This window comes from Plectropomus leopardus, chromosome 8 (assembly GCF_026936395.1).
Source record: "Plectropomus leopardus strain MGB_pleo_1.0 chromosome 8, ASM2693639v1, whole genome shotgun sequence".
Classification (NCBI taxonomy): Eukaryota; Metazoa; Chordata; class Actinopteri; order Perciformes; family Serranidae; genus Plectropomus; species Plectropomus leopardus.
This window is the reverse complement of record NC_142183.1, coordinates 17,225,517-17,246,801: the sequence shown is the minus strand read 5'-3', so window position 1 is coordinate 17,246,801 and position 21,285 is coordinate 17,225,517. Positions and strand designations below refer to the sequence as shown.

Here is a 21,285-nt window from a genome sequence, read left to right as displayed (position 1 = left end):
AAAGAATGAAGAAATTTCAATCCATGGTCACACAGCACAGATTTTAAATACAACATATTTTGTGTGATATTCAACATGTTTTGGGAATTTTATGGACATAATTAAAACAAAAGCCATAACAATGAATATTAAAACTTTTTCAAAACTTAACTCCAAAGCATTTCCAGGCCTAAAAAACAGTACTTTAAATTTCAGAACTTATCCAGGAGTTTCATGAACGTGGGAACTCTGTAAAACGTCACTGAAGAGTTTTATTTTGTTTTTTGTTGAGTGTGAATTTGAATTTTGTTAAAGTGTGTTTGTTAGTTCGGTAAGTGAGAGGAACTTGGATTGGTGTTCTGTTTTCCGTTCAGTAAAGAAAATACATGTAAAAATAGGCCAAACCAGAAAAAAATTGTGAGTTTGACACACTTTACTGTCACAATCAGAGTCCTAATTCCTTCACACTTTTGTGAAGACTGAACTAAGTGTTTGTTTAAGACTCATTTAAGTTGCCTTCATTCATTAGGCTGTCTTTGTTTTCACTTGGTTGGTTTATTATCAAGAAGAATTGTTATTTCTTGGTTTTTGGGTACAGTTTGCTGTGTTTTTTAATTACTATGCTCCTGTGCTGCCTCTCCCTCCTTTGCTCATCTGCACACCTGCCCTGCGTCAGCCTCATCAGTCCTTCTCTGCTCCTCAGTGTCTCCCTGTCACTCAGCTCCCTGCCTTCTCCTCTGCCTCATCACCTTATTCTCCTCACCTGGGCTTCTCCGCCGCTTTTCTGCACCTGCACTTCATTCCCTCGTCATTGGAGTTTGTATTTAAGTCCTGGTTTTCAGTTCACTCTCTGTTGGATCATGGTTGTGTGACTTTCTGTTTGCTGTTTTTCTGCTCCTGAAACCAAAAGCTATCTGTTTGAGATCTAGTTGTCTGTTGCCTCTTGCATTTAGGTCCACCTGCTTTCAGTCTCATGACACTCAATGTCCCCACTGACATGTGTTAATAGTAAAAAAAAAAATCTCCCTCAGTCAGATGACCATGGCAAACAGTTCAATGTCCTTTCAACTCTTTCTGTTTCTATGGTTAAAACTCTGCAGACCACTGATTGCTCTGAGGGTATATATACTTGCACGACATGGGTCATCCTGCACAAACCCTCCATTTTTAAACACCTAAGCTACTGTCTATAGTGGCCATAATCTTTTTATTTACTTGACCCAGATTTTAAAAGTTGCAGCCTGCAGAACTACAGCGTACACTATGTTCACTACTCTGCACAACTGACATTCTTAAAGCAAACATTACTCTGTTTGGTTACTGATGAAAGCCGTTGAAAAGATTCACTAAGCGTTGTGTCAAAGATGATGTCATGGCATTCACTACGGCAATCAACTGAAAATCTTCCCTACAATGAGGGGGTACTATCTGCATTGGAAAACTAAAGATCTAGCACCCAAAAGTTGAGTCATTCTGAGCCCAACTATGCAGTGGAAATGAGGCAAAAATGAACTTATTAGCTGATCTGTTTTTTTTTTTTTTAAAGTCTGAAGCTCTTTTGTCGCCAGTCAGCTTAAGACCAGTGACAAAATTGCTTCATGCAAATATGATTTAAAATGAAGCAGTTTCAATACATGCCAGATATGTGATTACACAACTCAGACTAATCAACTCCGTAATGCTGTTTGCATAACTATAATATCAATAAAGAGGTCAGGATTCCTATATTTTCACAGTCACATACCAAAAATATGCGAGAAAGTTACAGTATGTATTCCATGTTAGATCATGTTTCAGCACAACTGAGATGAATCGACGACTGCTGAGTAAACAAGTATTTATAGTTTTTACTCATGTCAGTGAAAACCATCTTTAACCCAGCAGCACATAAGATTTATACAATTAGCACCTTTGAAGTTGATCTTTGACCTTTTGGATATGAAATATCATCACTTCATTATTATATACTATTTGTGTGAAATTCTGTCATAAATAGGATATCAGTTATGGCCAAAACCATGTTTTGTGAGGTCAAAGTGACCTTTAACCACCAAATTTAAATTAGTACATTTTTGAATCCAAATGGACATTTGTGCCAATTTGAGGAAATTTTCCAAAGGCCATCTTGAGATACTGCGTCCACGAGAATGAGACAGACACAAGGTCACAGTGAACTTGACCTTTAAACACCACATTTTAATCAGTTCATCCATGAGTCAAAGTGAACGCTTGTACCAAATCTAAAGAAATTCCCTTAAGCCATCTTGAAGTATCTTGTTCATCAGAATGGACTGGATGGACGGACAACCCTTAAAACATAATGCCTTCAGCCGGGGCTGTCACTGATGCAAAATCATTAGAACAATTTCCCAGCAACATCTCTTCAATTTAAACAGAATGTAACAAAGCTGAATTTACAGTCTTGAGTTTAAATACCTTAATTCAAGGCAGAAGGAAGCACAAAATGTACATCATAAGTTATTCTTGTTCTTACCAGATGGATATACGGCACAAAGTAGCCCAGTACAGCTGTGGCGACTCCAAACGCCCACACTCGGTATGTGACGATGTGAAACACACGTAGGTTGAAGTACTTCCTGACCCCACCCAGGACCCTGCTCCACTTACTCCCCCCCTGAACAGTGGCCCCTGGCTGGGTTTGGGGTTTGGCAGGACCAGGACCCATGCCAGGGGGCCCCATGCCTCCTCCAGCAGGCAGTAAAGGTTTGAACAGTAACGCCAGGAGGGCCTGGACCAGCATGAAGAGGCTGAGGATCTGGAAGGTCCTGCTGAGGCCTAGAGGTCCCACCACCTTTTGGAGAAAAACTGGGAGGCCCATTGAGAAGAGGCTGGCACCAGCTGTCACCACGCCGTTGGCCAGGCCCAGACGCTGGCGGAAGTAGTGGCCAAGGATAACCAACGAGGGCTGGAAGGCAAAAGAGGAGCCACAGCCAAACAGTATGCCATATGTGAAATAGCGAAGGCCCAAGGAGCTGCAATACAAAAGAAAAAAAGAGGAGTTGTGGTTATTACTTGACCATATGTTTATTGTAGCATTAATTATTGTATAAACTGAGGCTCAAAGGAAAAGAGTTTGCCTTTGATGCAGATTTGTGATTTGTAACACTGGGCTATAGAAATAATATTGACTTGACTATATTATCCAAACGAGCAATAAAAAGACAATAAGAATCATTTAGTACAAGGCTCACAGTTAAACAACGAGTGTAAGAACTGTAATTCTGGCCGCTGATATCAGATCTTTGTCAGTAATAAAACATCTAAAGTGTGGACTGAGTTGAGACATCTTCCCTAACATCTGTTGGGTTGGAATCTAACTTTGTTTTCCTTGTATCTCAGTAGCCTTTGTTTTCTCTCTCACTGTGTGCAGCTTCTGTGAGTGTTAAACTAGTGCAAAACTTGGCCAATGGTTCCCAAATAATGTGTAAATATACAACACTAATTTATTAAAGGCACCTCAGATGCTAAGTGTGACTAATTGCATGACTATTATGAGTGAGCCTGTGCCACTCAGACTGAATTAAGCAGTTTCATATTATGGGTGTGGCACTGAAATTTTCTTATTGTCATGACAATGCTGAAAATGTTCAGTTTCAGTATTCCTAACACAAACTGTATGCAGGTTGCATGCCTAAGGCTCCTCATACTTCAGCTGCAGTGGGACAAGTTTAGTCCCATTTTGTACCTAATAACATAAACTAAGCAACTCAGTTTATGTTTGACAAACAACAAAGGTCAATTTACTGCTTTTCTTTAAGTATTTCCAGAATCAAAAAAGACAGCTGTGACTCTGTCCCCTATTCCAAACAAAGATTGTCACCTGAAATGTCTTTGCTTTGTTTAACAACATCAACCAAAGTTTAAAAATGTTCATTTTGAGCTATAATTGTCAATGATGAGAGACAAGATAGTTGATCTTTTTTTAACAAGTTTATTTAACATATCTTTGTACAATGGTTCATATGATATCTTATGAACTAGCGCCCCTACTGGTTAGGTTAGGTTTGTTTGAGAAAATGACTCATGGTTGTGCGTCATCACATTATGATGTATGTATTATGATGAACTTAATGTGGCATGGTGTGATGTGACGTTGCGTACGTACATAACTTAAAATAACTCTGTGTTGACTTTTGGTTTCACAAGTGACGCAAAAGGCATACTACTGAGTTTAAGTCCTGCGATTCTTTGACCCAACCACCACCCCGACTTCCTCCCAGCCAAGCCGGCTACTTTCGGTTTAGCACTCTGCAAACTTGAATGGGGATAAAGCAATTAAATAGTGTAGCTCTTCTAGATTTTCTGAATGTTATCAGATGAAATAGATCAAATTGTTATAGAAAAGCGAGTCATTTTGCAGTGGGTTGTGACGCTCAAATAATGTAAACACTGATTTACAGACATCTCTTTCATACCATCTATAGGAAAAAGTCTTTTTGAGCCCAATGGCATCATGTGATGGGCTCAGAAGTTGTAATTCTACTTTTGGCCACTACGGAAATCAGCTTCAAAGCCCTGCAGGCTTCCTGGGGACCTGTTTGCTCCCAACACCCTGTAGCACATAGGTCACAGGGTCATAGCCTCCTGGCTAATGATTTTGGGAGTTTCATGCTAATATAGTGCATTACTTTTTACATGTATTAGTATGGAGAGTGGATGAGAACAGCCTGGATTATTACAGACTTTGGGAATTCCTTTGGGAAAGCTTTAAGTGTTGTTAGATTCACTTTGGGGCTTTTCAAACATAGCAGGTTATTTATCTTTCAGAAAAACAAATACTTTACTCTGTGGAAAACATGTAATAGCAACACCTCAGAAGCACAGTCTGGGGCTGAGGCAAGGGATGTTTTAAATGATAAATGTACAGCAGCTTACTTTGCAAAGGATGTACTGAGCAGCCCTATAAAAGCCAGCGTCGCTCCACTGACAGCCGTCTTCCTACAGCCGAAGTGGTCTGTGAACATGCTGACCACTGGCGAACAGAAGAAGATCATGCCCATGGCAAGGGCTCCGACCCAGGCTGGAGAGGAAGTAGAGATGAGATAATTCATTGTCAGAAACATGGAGAAACCCTGAATGTTGTAACTACAGAAAAGACTATCTTGACCTGTTTGCACACCAAACAAGGACCAAAGTCCATGTAACATGAAAAGTGAGCTGTAAATTAATATGTATTAGGTATACAGGATGCAATAAATCTGACAGGGAGTAAAAATAACGAGGATGAATGTTTGTCTTTTCCTGCATGAAAACAATTCACGGACTCATTTTGTCATAGGTGATCTTTTAACAGTTACTACAGTTCCTACATCATCATACAGCTGGAGAGTTTGCCTCGCAGCAGCTGTTACATAGTCAAACAACTGCAGTTTATATCACCCCACTTGAGGAAAGGAACTAGAGGTTGTTATAGAAAAAAAGATGGGAAAACAGAAAATCTAATTTATAACTTATCCTTGTGTTTCCAAATGGAAGTCACTATATAAACAATGTGTCACCTGAGCACTCAATGGAGGCATCAGTCAAATGTAAAGCTGTTGAGTCTTGTTCTCTCATTATCTTGTCGGCATTTCATGTCTCAGACAACATGAATACCGTGAAGTCATTGAATTGTCGTGTTTGCAGGAGCTTTGAAAAACTATAACCCTTTGTATCCACTAGGTTTTCTTTGAAATGTCTCCCTCTTTCTCTCTGCGACCCTCCGCCAATGATGTGATTTGCTATAAATAAAGATTTATGTAACACTGCTCATTATTGTGTCTTTACTTACATCAGACACACTCTATAAGATTTCTCATCGTGATTAAGCAGATCAAAAAGCGGATCAAAGTGGACAGATCCGGCCTGTGGTGTAATATCCATCCAGTGTTAAAACATAACGAACCAGAATGATCCAACAGAGACACTGCGTACCCTGAAGTGCAAACAAACAAATGTCTGGGCCCAGTACCCCGGGGAGCAAAGGTAGCTTTAATGTCTACCGTGGTGTCTGGGCTGTAGGTCACACTGATCCAACAGCTAACTGGGAATGAGAGCAGAGGGGCTGATAAACAGGTGGATGGACTGATTTTACCTTCCTGCACACACGTACACACACACACACACACACACACACACACACACACACACTCTAAGTTCAGTGTGAAACACGAGCGCTATCACTGTACAAACACGTCTTTGTTGTAAGAGTTGATTTAAACATTCTGTACTATGAATCTGCTGGTACACAAAGTACAATACAAAGTCGAATTTTGTATATGTTAAGGGCGGGACTGCACTCTAGCCTTCCTACAGTTTATTTATCCAAATGGAACAAGAGAGGGGGAATTCTTCTATGAAACTTCATGAACTCCCACTGTAACTTTCCCTAAAAAGTGTTCAATGTTTCACCTTGAGGCGCAACATTGACAAAAACACTTCATTGTTGTTGGCAAAAGCATTTCGTAACACATTTCGAGGCATACAGCAGCGACTGGTTACATAAAACTACTTAGTCTAACGTTGCCCTTCAGTTTTTATTCAAAAAGAAAAATGTTGCAGAAAGTCACCACAAGGATTTCCTTGGGACATTGTAAGAAAAAAAACCTTGATCTATGTTTGCCCCTATATACTTTTATATTCCATCATTCATTGCTAGATGGTCCTTAGTAACCATTTTCCTCTGAAATTTTTATGCAACCCATACCAGTCTCTTTAAAGTTAAATAATGTGTGGAACAAAACACAGTAGCTGAATTTATGCACATACCAGCAGTATATAGAGAAGTGCATATTGGTAAAGTGACCCATTTCAACTAAAATACCAACCATAAAAAGAATATACCATAGAGATGGAAATCAGTGATCAAGTTGCATTGGATCAGATTAACCCACTTTACTTAATAAGCCAAGGCGTTTGGCTTCCCATAAGCACCTTAGTATTACAATTGCACCATATTGCACCACTGATCTTGAAATGCTAAAAACCACTCTGAGTAGGCTGCTTTCACACTAAATCAGGCATTGTGGTGCTTACTCTCAGAGGTTGTGAGGCGGTGCAGGAGCGTCGCTTAAATCGCCGGTTGGTGAAGGACTAAAGGTTGGAGACCAACTATAGATCAAATTTTTCATCACAGCAACTCATTTGTTCATGATCTATAGAATGATTTTTAGCCTACTGTTGTATCTTCACTTGGTTTCAACAGCATGAGTTTTAGGGTATGATAACCTTCCCAAAAAAGTATCATGGTTTCACGGTGTCAAAGTACGCAGCATTACATTATTTATACCAAAGAAACGCTGTTGTACCTGCTGTCACTTTTCATACCACGGTATACGGTTTCACTGTATGCAGCCACAACGCTGATCTTTACTGCCACAAAAGACACACCTGCACATGTACACAAACAAAGCGAGTGCTCTCCTTTGCAGGACGGTACACACGAGCTGTTAATACATACTTTATTTCTACTTGTGATAATATTTAACAACAGAAAGGGACTGTTTCACTTGTTACGTGATTACAGCAGTGTAGCCCCACTACCCACATTCAACGCTTGGGAGGACCGGTGTTTTTGCCACAATGCCAGATTTGGTGTGAATGCAGCCTTATGCTTGACCCTGTACCCCACACTTCTCCTGGGTATTCAGTGGAAATATCTGACTTATTAGCTGCTAAATGCGTAACTTTTTCCAGCTGCTAGTTACCAAGTTAACCTGTCTACTGTTTAGTGGTGGGCAGCTCGTAGCGTAAAGTAGGCTTTTGGGATTTTTCACTACCAACAGCTGCCTGCTGTGGCGGAAATTATGCTCATGACAAGAGTGAATCAAAACGCAGGAGTCCATAGTGCTGAGGGGACCTGCAGAGTTGAGCTATAGTTCTCTGTTGGTTTATCACTAAATGCGAACCTTTTAAAATTACACATTCATTGTCATATGATCCATTGTTGATATAAAAATATTGATTACAGCAGCTTTAAACATTTTGAACCCTTGACACTTACAGATCATCAAAAGACAAAGTCAAGCAGAAATTTACGTTCTGGTGTGTCACACATTTGTTCTGTTAAGTTTTTGCCCCACATTTGCCCTGAGGAGTTAACATAGGGCTTTCCAGTTTGCAAAACGTATGCAAAACTGCAAAACTGCTCTATATGGGTTTTTGCATACGGCAAACTAGAAATCGCTCAGAGGAATGCTGACTTTGGCCAATAATCTCTGCAGTTTGGGGTTACTGTGCTGTGCGTGCATATAGGGAGGTTGAGCCTGACTTGATGTTGGTTCTGAGAGAAAAAAACATTGCAGTCCTTAAATGACTCCCCTGACTATTGTAGTGGACGTGGGCCACAATAACATCCTGCAGCCTCCACTGTGAAATAAAATATACATCCTGGAAATTTAATGCCATGTGTATCTCTCTAAAAGTTAATCACCCAAAAAATATGCTCAGCCCAAAACTCCTGACAGAATTGGGCAATGTTTAGGTTGTTTTGAAATTAATTTTCACAGACTTGCACCCTTCTACACCTGGGATCAATTTTGCCTTCACTGGTTTTTCTCCAGTTGCTCATATTGCTGCTTATGGATGTTGCTGTCACTTGAGACCACATGATCTTAAATCTTTTTCAGCCACCCATTGTGGTGACTTGTACTGCTATACGTCTGCTATTTCCGACTGTGTCTTGCATGCTTTCTTGGCGGTTCATCCCTGGGAGTCCTCGTAAAAATGTTTTATAGTCGATCAGAGTGGTAAGCCTGGTCCTTTGAGTCTTAGATAACTGCTCTTTCCATCTTGTTTTTATCATTTGCCTTTCCCAAATGCAAGTTTTGTCTAAAATCTGCACAAAACTGTAATCGCCAATGCTTGCTTTGTTTACAGTCTGTTTTACTGATTTTGTGCTGATGGACTTTTATGTATTGTATTGTTTTATGCAGTGAAATGTTTATGGGATTTTATGTATTGTCCTGTTTTAGGTAGTGTAGGGCACTGTTCTGTTTATTTGTGTTTTTTGTTTGTTTATTTGTTTGTTTGTTTACTTGAACAGGAACAACAAATGCCAATTAGCACCTAGCTAACTCTGACACTGAACCATCCAGATACAGTTGAAACGGCTTAAAATTAGGTGCGGAAACTACAATGGAACCAGTTCCATGTTGGTTGAAAAAGAGGTTAAAACAAAAGACAGAATTGAATAATGAGGAAAAACCTACAGAAAGATAAGCGAACAGACCACTTACTGTTGAGGCACACTGCACTATGCTCAAGGGTTAATCTTCCTCAGCCTACTTCTGTTCACAGTCTTAATCATTTATCCTGCCTCAGAAGAAAATACTTCAGAAGAAGAAAATTGTTTAACTGGAGCGAGCAAGGCAACATGCAAGTACCAGTAGCACTATCAGTTGTCAGTTGTTGTCATATTATTATGCAATTACTTCACACACACCTGCATCTGAGGCTCTCTTGACTGAACCATTGTGAAGAAGATGATTGCAGTCCCCGTTTGAAAGTGCACTCCATGTTACTGTCTACAACACACGTAACAAGGTCCATCAGAGGCTAACAGAAACATGCTTCATTCCTCCACTCTCTCGCTTCTCTTTTCCTGCCAACTCCACCTTCAAACCCCAATTTTCCTCTGTCCTGGCACAAGCAAAAGGTCTGTGAATAGACTGAGTGGAGTGTACTCATTATAGACAATTAGGCCTGAACACTTTCAAACAAAAGAAAAAGGACACAGTGAGGGAGACTAAAGGAAAATAAAGTGTGCGTGTGTGTGTGTGTGTGTGTTGTGAGGAGGCTTAACAAGCTTTCCTCTTTTTACGTGACGGATGCAGTCTGACAGCGAGAGAGAGTCTCTATAGGACTCATCAGTACGTCGGAGGAACGAACTTCCTATGGCAGGGAAGCGCTATTGGAGACGCTTTAATGTACCAAGAGATTTAGCCAAGAGCACAGCTTGTACTAGGCATGCATGGAGGATATCCGTGTTCTTTGTTTTGAGAACTATGTGTATTTTCCCACTGTACATTATGACAGAAAAAGACCAAACAAAATATACTTTGTACCATTAGGGATGAACCCATTTATCAGCTGAACATTTGCTTTGTTGGCTGCCAGCGGCCTATGCTCTAACTCCTTTTAAAACAAAACTGTCATTCACAAAAGTATTTACATGACTGTGATGGAACGATTACCTCAACACTGCGGCACCGCAGCTACAGTTCACAAAAGCTGCCCCACTTGTTTACATATTTAGACAGTGATACCATTTTGTTGTGTTTGCTTTATACTACAAGACAATAGATGAAATTGAAATGCAACAATGAGGTTAAAGCACACGCTTTCTGCTTCAATTTTAGGGTGTTAACATTCCAAATAAATGACCACTGTTGGTATTATAGCACTAGCAGTTTTAGTGGACAAAACGTTACTGTAAGAGAGAGAAAAGTGTTTACAGCATGCTCTGTGGATTATCCTAAACAAAGACATTGTTCCCAGAAAGGCTTGTTGCTGCAGACTTAAAAAAAAAAGTTTCCGATGCTTTGTGCATTGCCAACAAAATGTTATTCACTTCTAATTAATGTGATGGTTGCAGAAATCTGATAAAATTGGGTAAATAAAGTAGCAAAAATTAAGCTATTTTCGTGGGGGAATTTGATTTGAGTAACCCTTTTATCTAAAAAAAAAAAGTCCTTGTGTCATTTTAAATCCAATGAGCCAAAACAATTAAAAGAACATTACTGTCCAATTGATTTCCGAGAGTCATTTTCTTTCAATGCTGGGGGGAAATGCTCCATCAACTGAACAATGCAACATCTTGTGTTTCCAATTTTCATGGGTACATGATGGTACATATTTTTGTAACATCAGCGGAAAGCCTGAGGTTCAAAGCCATTTCCTCAAGGCCACATTTAACGCCTTCTGCAGGTTCTGCGCCTGGCCACATGTTGCTGTATGACGTAAATGGTCATTTCAACTGAAAAACACGGACACTAAAAGATAGAATTTATGGTATTGTGGGAATCAGGTAAGATTTTATGGCAAGAATTTTTATCTCAGCATTTCATTAATGCTGTTAAGAAAACTAAATGAAATTGTAGTCTTTAAAGGTAACATTATCATTTAAGATATAACCTTTGAAAAAATCTCACAAGTCCTGAAGACCTGAACACAATCTATATTCACAATCTTAACTCTCTGCTGAACAGCCTGCATTAGAAAAGTATGCAAGTAAAACAGCCAAGGAGCTACAGAACAACAAGCATCAGGGCGATGAAAAAGACTATTAAGTATGACCTTTTTCTTAAATCATACAAAGAATCATATAAAAAATTCTAAAAACATCAGAAAATATTTATCTCTGTTGCCGCACTCACAATAAATATTCTGTTCAAAATACATCCAAACTGCTTGTTTTCACAAACTTCCTGCAGCTATAACGTTCAGTATTTGGGTTAAACGTGCAGTTTTTCAGTTGTTCTGTACTGTTATTATTATGCATTGAATAAGAAATATCCATAAAATATGTCACACATCATCAGGGGTTTTCGGTTTACTCAATGATAGAAAAGGAAAAAGTTTGAGAACAGCTGAATCTATCTAATAAAACCCCAGTCACATGTGTATAGATTGTGATCTTTCCTAGCATGCCTAACAGTCTGGCTCTGTGTGATTAGCCAGAGATTTAACAGCATGGCGCAAATCAGATAAAATTGCTCCTAGAGGCAGTGCAAAATTGCAGTCTTTGGCACTGACAAAGTTGGCATAGCAATAATGATTAAAAATACATGTATAGTATATGTATACAGTATATTGTGCAGCCCTAGTGTACACTAATCAGTGAGTAAAAAAAATGAAGAGTAGCTATAAAATTAGGGGGGGGGGGGTGAATGTCTTTTGGAGTCAGCCTCAAGTGGCCATTAAATGAACTACATTTTTTTAAGCCCTTTTGCATTGGCTTCATTTTTCAGCCTTATAGGTTGCCACTTGCTGAATAGGAGATGCCAAGTAGCTCATATAAGCATGTGTCACTTGCATGTTAGCAAAACAAACTACTTTAAAAAGTGGCAGCATTTACAGCACACATAACATTATATCAAACAAAATGTGGCAAGTGTCAATAAGAAATAAAATAAAGGCTTTTACTTTGTTGGCAGAGTTCCTCATACTTTCAACAAAGTAATTCTCTACAAGCTGCTATTGTATTATGACATGGGAATTGTGTTAATAAATCATTGTACGGCAGCAGTTACCAAACAGGTTAACTACTCACAGAACATCACTTCAGGCTGCATAGCAGCTGTCAGAAACTAGCAGGAGTGTCTTCAAACAAGTCAGCCGCAGCCAATAAATGTGTTCTAACAGCAGGAAACCTCTGGATGCTTCATGAGTTGTTTACTTGGTACCACCATGAACAACTCCTTGAGATGTTTATAGTCATATTGAGCACCAACTTAACAATATTCACTGCAGTGCAAACCACTTGTGTTGACACTATTAATAATGCAAGAGGGGTTTGTATGGATATATACTGGATATGTTTAGCAGAGAGTACAGGGTGTCACGTGTGAGTGTAGCAACTCAGCTCCCAGACTCCTCATACGCAATCTGTTGTGCTACTCTAATACGGACTTAAACCTGGCAGCCTCAGTCTCATGCTGGTGTGATTTAAAGAGATTATTTTTCTTTAAGTTAGCACCATGTTTCCCACAAACACTTGCCTTGGTTGTAAAAAGGAAGACGCTATTTTGAATCTGTACAGTCCTTTTCATCAGTGAGGTACTGTTTGCTTTCTGTTTCAGTAAATCCTGAAGTGTTCAACAACTAGAAAGCAAAAAAAAAAAACCCATATTTAACAAAAACAGTCCGTCTCTGTTTCTGATCATATATATTATCTACCTGTTTATGGGTGTGTGGAGCTTGCAGAGACTCTGATCCGACCTGAACCCATTCCCCTGCCCTCTGGAATCCCAAAAATGCCACAGCACTGTCTGATCTGCCAACCTGGGATTTACGGATGCCCTCGAGATGCTGGTGAATTATGGAGCAGCTGAGCAACAGTACAGCACTACAAAGAACACTGCAGTATGATAATAATTTGAGAAGATATCTGTTTGAGTCCTGGCAATAATCAAGTTTTTTGCTTCAGCTTTTGGTGAAGTTAATGCTGATTGCGAAATGTAGGACTGGGCATATGGAGAAAATCAAATATGACAATATTTTTTTGCCAAAATACCTCTACCAATATTGCAACATTATTGTAGTGTTGTCTATTGGTGCTTTCATAAAATATTTACACAATGAGATTTTGATTAAACAATATTTAGTAATGTAGACGTTATGGATATGTGGCTAAATAATAAAATGGCTAGAGCAGGCTCATAAGTACAGGAAATGTCATCACTTCACTGCAGTGCAGTTGCCTGTTTATAAGACAAATACTATCAACTCGTTTCACTGTGTTTCCATCAGTCAACTCGAACTCAGTGGAGCGGGTGGACTCAGAGGTCTGGGCCCAGGCAGGTAATGCAGTCTTTAAAACCTAACCAGGAAAAGAAACACAATATCCAAAATCTGAGACAATATCTATTTTCATAACACAATATCACTACGCTGACAACATTTGGCCCAGCCCTGTGATATAAACACCTAATAAATGCTGTTTTTCTGCAGCTTCAACACAATTAATGTTTAAAAGTAATATTTTGAGTATGAGTATAAATGATTGCCAAGCCAAATAACCCAGAACACGGTTACACAACGAGGACAGCGGCATGATAAAGCAAACAACTTGACATATAACCTAATCCCTGACTATTTTAACTTACATTTTAACCACCGTGGCTCAAATATTACTGCAGCCACTAGGAGATATTCTGAGAAATAACTTGTGTGCGTCATCGTAGAGGTGTGGCACAGAGGTGTTTGTAGCTTTCCGATAGTAATTAATTTTCCCACTTATGTTGTTAAAAGCCTGTTTTGTGTCATGTTTACATTATCAGTGTCTTTTCATGGAAAAGTCACACAACAGCCAAGTGATGCTGTCAGTAAGATTTACAGTTTGTCCACTTTGTCCACACAAGAAATCCCTTTTATGGAGGAGTTTTGTGCCCGTGGTCATACTGCTGAAGACTTGTTTTCATGTTTACTGTGATGTTCTTGTCTACAGCCTGTGAGTTTAACTGTTTTGAGTGTTGTCTATACAGAGTGAGAAGACAAATTTCCTTTTTAAAGGGTAATAAAGTATTAATATGTATCCACTTTAAACTGGAGTTAGAGTAAAAAAACCCACCTCTCCTTTCCTGGTGGAGCCTGTGTTGCGGTATAACTCTTACCTTTATAACTTTGATAAAGATACAGAGCTTCTCTAACATAAATTTAAAAAATCAAATTAATATTGTTCTGTATTTCTTCAACTCTACATTTAGACATGAATGGGACACAATGTACTTGCGTGAGCCTCCGATTTTTGCCTCATCAAAGTCTCCCCACTGGTGGCATATAGATGGAAATCATTTCAAGTATCAATAAAATATTTATCACTCGCTCACTTAGTCCTTTACTTCCTCCCCTTCCCACACGTTCTCTTTTTTTCCTTTTTGCTTTGCAAACTCTGCTGCAGCAGAAACAGTGCTGGATGCAGTCTGACCATCACGTCCAACCGCACATCACCTCATTACTCCCCGCCGATCATAAAAGTGCCGGTTTGTTTGTTTTTTTTATTTTAAAAGAATGTTGGTTACAAACCTTAACATACCAGCACTTTGGTACAAGTGGTCACAACAAAAACCTCCAACTGTGCCATGCTGTAACACTGAGTAAAACAACATCTGCAGCTCATAACCCTCTTATTTATTACCTTCTTTTACTTAAAAAGAAAGTTGTTCTGATCCCCCACCTTGATACTTCTGAGCTATTTCGCTCATCTCTTGTTTACCCCTCAAGGCTTAATAAATACCCCCTATAATGGAGCTCAGTTTAAAGACACTCCCATCCCGATCTTTTCTCGTCGCCTCCTCTCCCTCCGGTCCTGTAGTTTGTTTCTTGTGAGCAGCTTTTACATGTTGTTTTAAGACGTCCTACACATGTGAATTGAACTTTTCCTGACTGCTCCCTCTCAGACTTGCTCCAAAGCAGCCTTTACAAGCGTGACTATTGTTGTTAAGCCGTTCCCCTCTGTTTTCTTCTGTTGCTGGGGGGAAAAGGTCAGTGCTCAGACTGCTAGCTTAATCCTTTCACATATGAGAACAACCAGGAATCAAATCCCGAGGAACGGCTGGAAATCCTCCACAAGCAAAAAAAAGAGGGGAAACGGAATAGAAATACCTTAACAGCAACGGCTCTCGGTTGACGATATAAGTAATACATCTGACCTGGTATCTGTTTTCAGGCGCTCTCAGGCTCTCTATCCCGCAAAACCCGAAAGTAATGTGATGCCTCGTCATGCTGCCCCCAGACACATGTAATTTCCTTCGCATAAATTAGAAATAAAAAGGTGCAAGATGTCATTAACAACAGTGCAAACGAATCAAATGAGCCTGATCCCTGCCTGAGCATTTTCACTTCATCTTTTCTCCTCCTCACAAATGTTTTTTTCGCTTCGTGCACATGAGAAAGAATTGACTTTGTTTAAGGCAGCAGTCTTATAGCTGTAATCCCCTCCGACAACCCGACCTCAACCTACACTGGTGATTGTGGATCTTGAGAGGAAGTTTACTCCCCTCCTCAAAAACAATAACTATAGTCACTATAATCTAAAGCACACCATACAGAAAGTCCCTAACCCTGAAATGAACTAATAATTACTCATTTACTCAGTGTTCGTTAATGTGATTAATGACCTCAAAGAGGCTGAGACTCTGTAATGCCATCAAGGGACCAAAGCTCCAGAGATGCTTCACTCACAATAAATATGGTGCTGACTTTAAATTATAGCTTTTGAGCTCAAGCAAGAAACTGTCAGTTATTGATAGAGGCTCAGAGAGTCTTTTCCCTACACATCAAACTACACATCATAGACTATTATCTGCTATTTAAAATGTGCAACAATATTTAAATTCTCCTATTTTAATAACCTGCAATAACTTAGGACATGCAGTATTTGTTCTGTGCTACTTAATGCCTTCTATGGTGTTTTTTTTGTGTTCACTTTTTAGGTACTGCACAGAAAATTTTGTTGCACAATTATGTTCAGTGATAATAAAGCTGTTCTATTCTGTTTTATTTTAAACTCCATGTTTTTTTCTGCATGAAACAAGTCTGAACAGTGTTAGGGTTGCACAACATGCAAAAGCAATCATATTGCGATGGCGATATGAGTCGGGATTTGAGTAGGACTGGTCATTTTTTGCATTTAATTTTCACAACAACAAAAAAAGTGAAAATAATGACAAAGTTTTTGCTGGGGTCTGTACCAAACATGCATGTTCTCCTACATCTGATATATATTTTTTGTAGGGGCGTAAGTAGTGACACTTTTACCTTCATCAAAAAGTTGCAGCTCCTGCAATTTGCACTTGGCAATTTGTTGTGTATGTTTTTGTTCAGTTGTGCAGTCCTAAATGGTGTCACTCCTTGAAAGTAACATCAGTAATTTCTCTCCTTGTCTGCTACAGTAAACAGCTGTATCATCAACACGTTTGCACCATCCAGTGAGAGACAGAGAAAACTTGTGATAAAATCCTCAACGGACTGGTTTAAATTTAAGCACGCAGGGAGACAGAGTGGTGACCATTGGCCTTATTCCAGTCACGAATACCACAATAAACGGTCACCAGCAGCTTGAATGTGACACAATGAATAAAATATCCTGGAATTAAATGATCATGAGGTCTTTTAGCTTTTTATACACTTCACATTCTCTCTCGTGTCTTTTAACTGCAGCCAGAACAGGGAAACCCCCCATAAAGGCAATGAAATAAAGATATTTCCGCTTCTGTGGGACATTTAGGGGGTGCAAACATTCTGAGATGAAACCGTGTACAAGCAGGAAAGTTTTTTTGGCTCACACCGTCAAGTACAGTTCAGATGTCTGTGGTACACATCTATAACATTCAGCCTTCAGGGGAATAAACTTTATCAAAGGGCCATTCGTGCCAAACGGAAATGGATTTGCAGCAGTAGTCAAATGACAGTGGGGTTGAAGAATGGATACCAAGTAGACCGTTAGTCAGTTAGATTCCTGCTGATGACTGAACATCTGGTGCTCTCCAAAACATGCAACTGACCAACCCATTCACAGGACATGTTGTTATTGTCTATACCGAGGGTATGTACGGAGTTGCAGTACGCAGCTCCTTATGTAGGAAATCTAAAAAAAAGCATTTAAAGTTGAACTCTTTGGTTCATCTACCAAACACTCATTTCATTCATATTTGGTTTATTTGCTCATGCCAGTGTACGATTTCCAAAACAATGATAAAAACTCATTATATGTTTTTTTTTCCTCATAACACTTACACCCATTAGATGAATAAACAGCAGCAGGAAGAAGAAAATCTTATATGCCAGTGTCAGGGTGTGTTTTAGCTAGTATTTTAGTTTTTCTTGTTTTGTTTTTTTATCACTTATAGCTTATATGAATGTACTTTTTAGTTTCACTTTGTAATAATTTCACATTGTGTTCTTTTTGTGTTTTATATTGCTTTTTTTGATTTTGTATTTTTGTTTTATGTTGTCTGTCTGTACGTTATGTTGCTGCCCGTCTACGACACTCCTGAAAAAAACATTTGTAATTTCAATATGTTTTTCTGACTAAATAAAGGTTAAATGCATACACTAAAAAAGAAACAAGGAGTATGGAGTACTTTTTCTAAACAAACACCATATGTAGACTTTAAACGTACTTACATGCATATGTGTAATGTAATACTATTTAGTGTGCCACTTAAAGTGCAGGGTAAACCCACTTGAACTCTGAGCTGACCCACATTTCTTTTAGAAACACATGCATGTGTGAGACATGTAACCTACAGAGCATAATTTGTTATTAAGCTGGTGTTACATAAAGATACTGTTTTCATCATGCTGATTCTCTTTCAAATGAAAAATATCCACTGGAGTTCCAGGTTCCACATTTTCATTTTCATATGAATGATTGTAACCAGGTGTGCATCCCTATATTAATATATTCCCCTTTTATCACTGTTTTTTTAACTCACCACTGTGAGCTTTATCAGAATGTGGGGTGGTCTTCTCTCGCTGAATTTTTATCCCCCGAAACTCCTCGGATCAGTGCTGAGTTTGATAAATTAGCTTTTAGGTTTTTTTTGCATCACATAAACGGAGCATGAGGTACAGACATTAGACAGGTATGTGTTGGTAGATCATTTTAAGTGTAAGCTAGATAACATGGTTATTGCACAGTGCTCCTGCTTTAGTTAATTCACAGACATGATAGTTATTATTTTCAAAATGTTATTGTTTCTTTTTGTATTGTTGTTGTTGTTGTTATGCATCCTTTACTAGTGGCAGATTTATTTGCTATTTCACTTTTTCATTTTCGTGTGTGTGTGTGTGTGTGGGGGGGGGGGGTTAAAATGGTTTTTAAAACTTTTGATATACTTACTGCTAGTTATTGTCTTTATGGAATTTATCGTATTATTGCGATTGCTATGATGTGCTATAGATCCTTTTAGCCCACTAATGTGAATTTAGGACATTGCTGCAAAAGTGCTCAGTCAATTTCCCTTGAATAAACAATGGTTTGATGGTGATGCATCCTGGTCAGATGTGCATGTGTGCACCGGTTGATGCATTGTTTCGTCGTCATCATCAGACTCGCCTCAGCCGACCGTCTGGTACTCACCCACTTTGAACTGAGCCGTCTTGTCGTCTGGGTCTGCATGCTCCTTCACCAGCATCATGTGCAGGATGCCAAAAGAGTTTTGAATGCCGAAGATCGAGCCATTGCACCAGGTTGCTGCAAAAACCACCAGCCATCCGAAACCTCCCTCGGGTGGGACGAACGCAGCTCGGTGGCCGTGCTCCTCCACCTGGACCTTGGATTCAGAAGCCGGGGACTCGGGCGACTTGCACAGCTGCACGGTGCTGTCCTCCTGCACGATTTTGAACTCGCTGCCCGCCGCCTGGTCCTCCTTGCTGCTGTCATGGGGAGCATCTCTCTGCTCCGTGTGAGAGTCTGCAGCTGGATCCTCCGTCTGGGACACTCCGCTGGACGGCTGCGCCTGATTGTCTAACCCAACGATCCCCATGCTGTCTGGTCTACTGGTGGAGAGGTTACTGTGGGCTCTTGGCGCACATGCATGAGATATAGGTCACTGACATAAGAGCACCGATTTGAATAACAAATTTGATTGGCTATCTGTCAAAATGTGCAAGACAGATCGTTGTACTGACTCCTACACGCTGCTTGTAGCCCAAGTCTGAGCGTCAACTTTAGCGAATAAACCTGCAAACGGTAACAGTGACATTATGGTATGTATTTTTCCAGGAACTAGACGGCAACGCCTTTCTCTCCTTTAAAAGTAAGCCTCTAGAAACAGCCCTATAGACTAAAACCGTATATTTACTTTTGCTGGCTTCCCTGCTCGGCGCCAAACGGATCATCAACCTGTGTAAACGTCCGCTCGGTATCGACACCGCGACGTCCCGTCACGCAGTCCGCGCTCTGTCCGCAACATCCCCCGGTGATTAAACAAACGACAGGGCGCTCCTCCCCTTTCATCTGCTATTTTTACACGGTGTTAATGTAAAATAGGTAGGCCTGTGTAGGTCCCGGAGGCTGTCTCGGCTCCGAAAAGTGTCAACAGAGCTACGGCCGTCATTCAACAGCTCGCCCCCGCCTCCCTCTCCCGGCGGATGACGGTTGGAGCCAATGGCGGAGCTTCAGTACAGTTACGGTACAGTTGTGGGACGAGTTTGCGCTTCGTGTGTTATCGGATTCACGGAAAGACCCGAGTACTTCTCACCGACATCAGCTTTCTCTCTCCTCTTGATACATTATAATCCTGTGCAAAAGTCTTAAGCCCCCTTAAACGTTGTTATTTTAGCAAGTTTCTAATGATCATGCATGTTTATTTATGAGTTTTCTCTTTACTAAAATACAACCATAACATAAAGGAAATATGTAGATAGTAGGGGTCGACCTATATTGGTTATTCAGGGCTGATACACAGCTTCGTCAGATGTATGATAATTATCGTAGGAATATTTGTACGTTAATTGTTCCTTCTTTACGATTTATATTGTGGTCATTGACTTTTTTAATTGTTTTTTAAGTGATCTGTACATATTGTATTGGGGATTTTTTTTATTTATTTATTTTTTTTTATTTTTTTTATTAAGTGATCTTATTGCATTGTGAATATGTTGTGTATGGTACTTCTATATGTCTTTTATATCTTTTGTATGTATTGTCTTGCTCAATCTGGACCATTGAGTCTGTAATAAAGTTTATTATTATTATTATTATTATTATTATTATTATTATTATTTTTATAATCAGCTATTCCAAAACTGCTGTGATGTATGACAATTTGACTATAGTGACACTTGACATGAGAAGTTAGTTTAGTTTACATATGTAATTTTAACTCATTTTCAGGCTCCTACATCTGTGTTTACACAACACTTCTCACATGATCTCCTTACAGCCAATCACATCAATCAAAATGCTGGCAATAAAACTGACGTCAGCTGTTAGCTGAGCCGTGTAGAAGAAACAGCTTCTCTCTAAGGCAGTGGGTAGCCTACTTGTAGATGTGTTAAAAAGTTAAACATTTTTAATACTTGTTTACTAAAGTTATACATTTAACCTATTCATCCTCATGATGGTGACTGATGTATGATAATTTTTCTCAATTTTAGATAATTTTGAGCCTCTGGTACGATAGTTTAACATTTCCAATCTGGCAACACTGCCGACACCAATTATTAGTAGTTAATAGCCAATAACCGATATTTGGAATTTTGCACTTAAATTAAAAATGAAAATATTTCTGTCAAAAATTTGAATTTAATTCAGTCTGTACAGCAGAGCCTGAAGGTTTGTTTTTGTTTTATTTCCTCTACATTTTATTATTATTATTATTATTATTATTATTATTATTATCATTATCATTATCAGCATTATTATTATTAGTTATAAAACATGTTGTACAACTTTACAAGTTTGAGAAAAAAAATATTCTCAGATTTTCGGTTAGAAAAGGGAAATTCGTGTTGCTAAACCAGTACACTCACCGTTTGCTGAAAGGGGTCTTTAGTTTGTCAGTGACGGTTGGGTTTACTGTTTTTCAGCGCGTTAAGTATGCAGTTAAGGAGGTGTTAACAGTTTGTTACGAATAA

The 21,285-nt window shown here is 39.2% G+C and overlaps 1 protein-coding gene across 1 annotated transcript in view; it reads right to left on the bottom strand.

Moving 5' to 3' along the window:
- The window catches only part of slc16a2 (solute carrier family 16 member 2), a 37,032-nt gene extending 17,021 nt beyond the window's left edge, over window positions 1–20,011 (bottom strand). Inside the window, exons 1-3 of the mRNA XM_042493169.2 lie at window positions 18,785–20,011; window positions 4,876–5,020; window positions 2,474–2,972 (exon numbers count right to left, since the gene is read on the bottom strand). Of these exons, the coding sequence (XP_042349103.1) occupies window positions 2,474–2,972; window positions 4,876–5,020; window positions 18,785–19,190 (1,050 nt within the window). The 5' untranslated portion in view covers window positions 19,191–20,011. The remainder of the gene's footprint in view (window positions 1–2,473; window positions 2,973–4,875; window positions 5,021–18,784) is intronic.
- Between the last annotated feature and the right edge of the window lie 1,274 nt (window positions 20,012–21,285).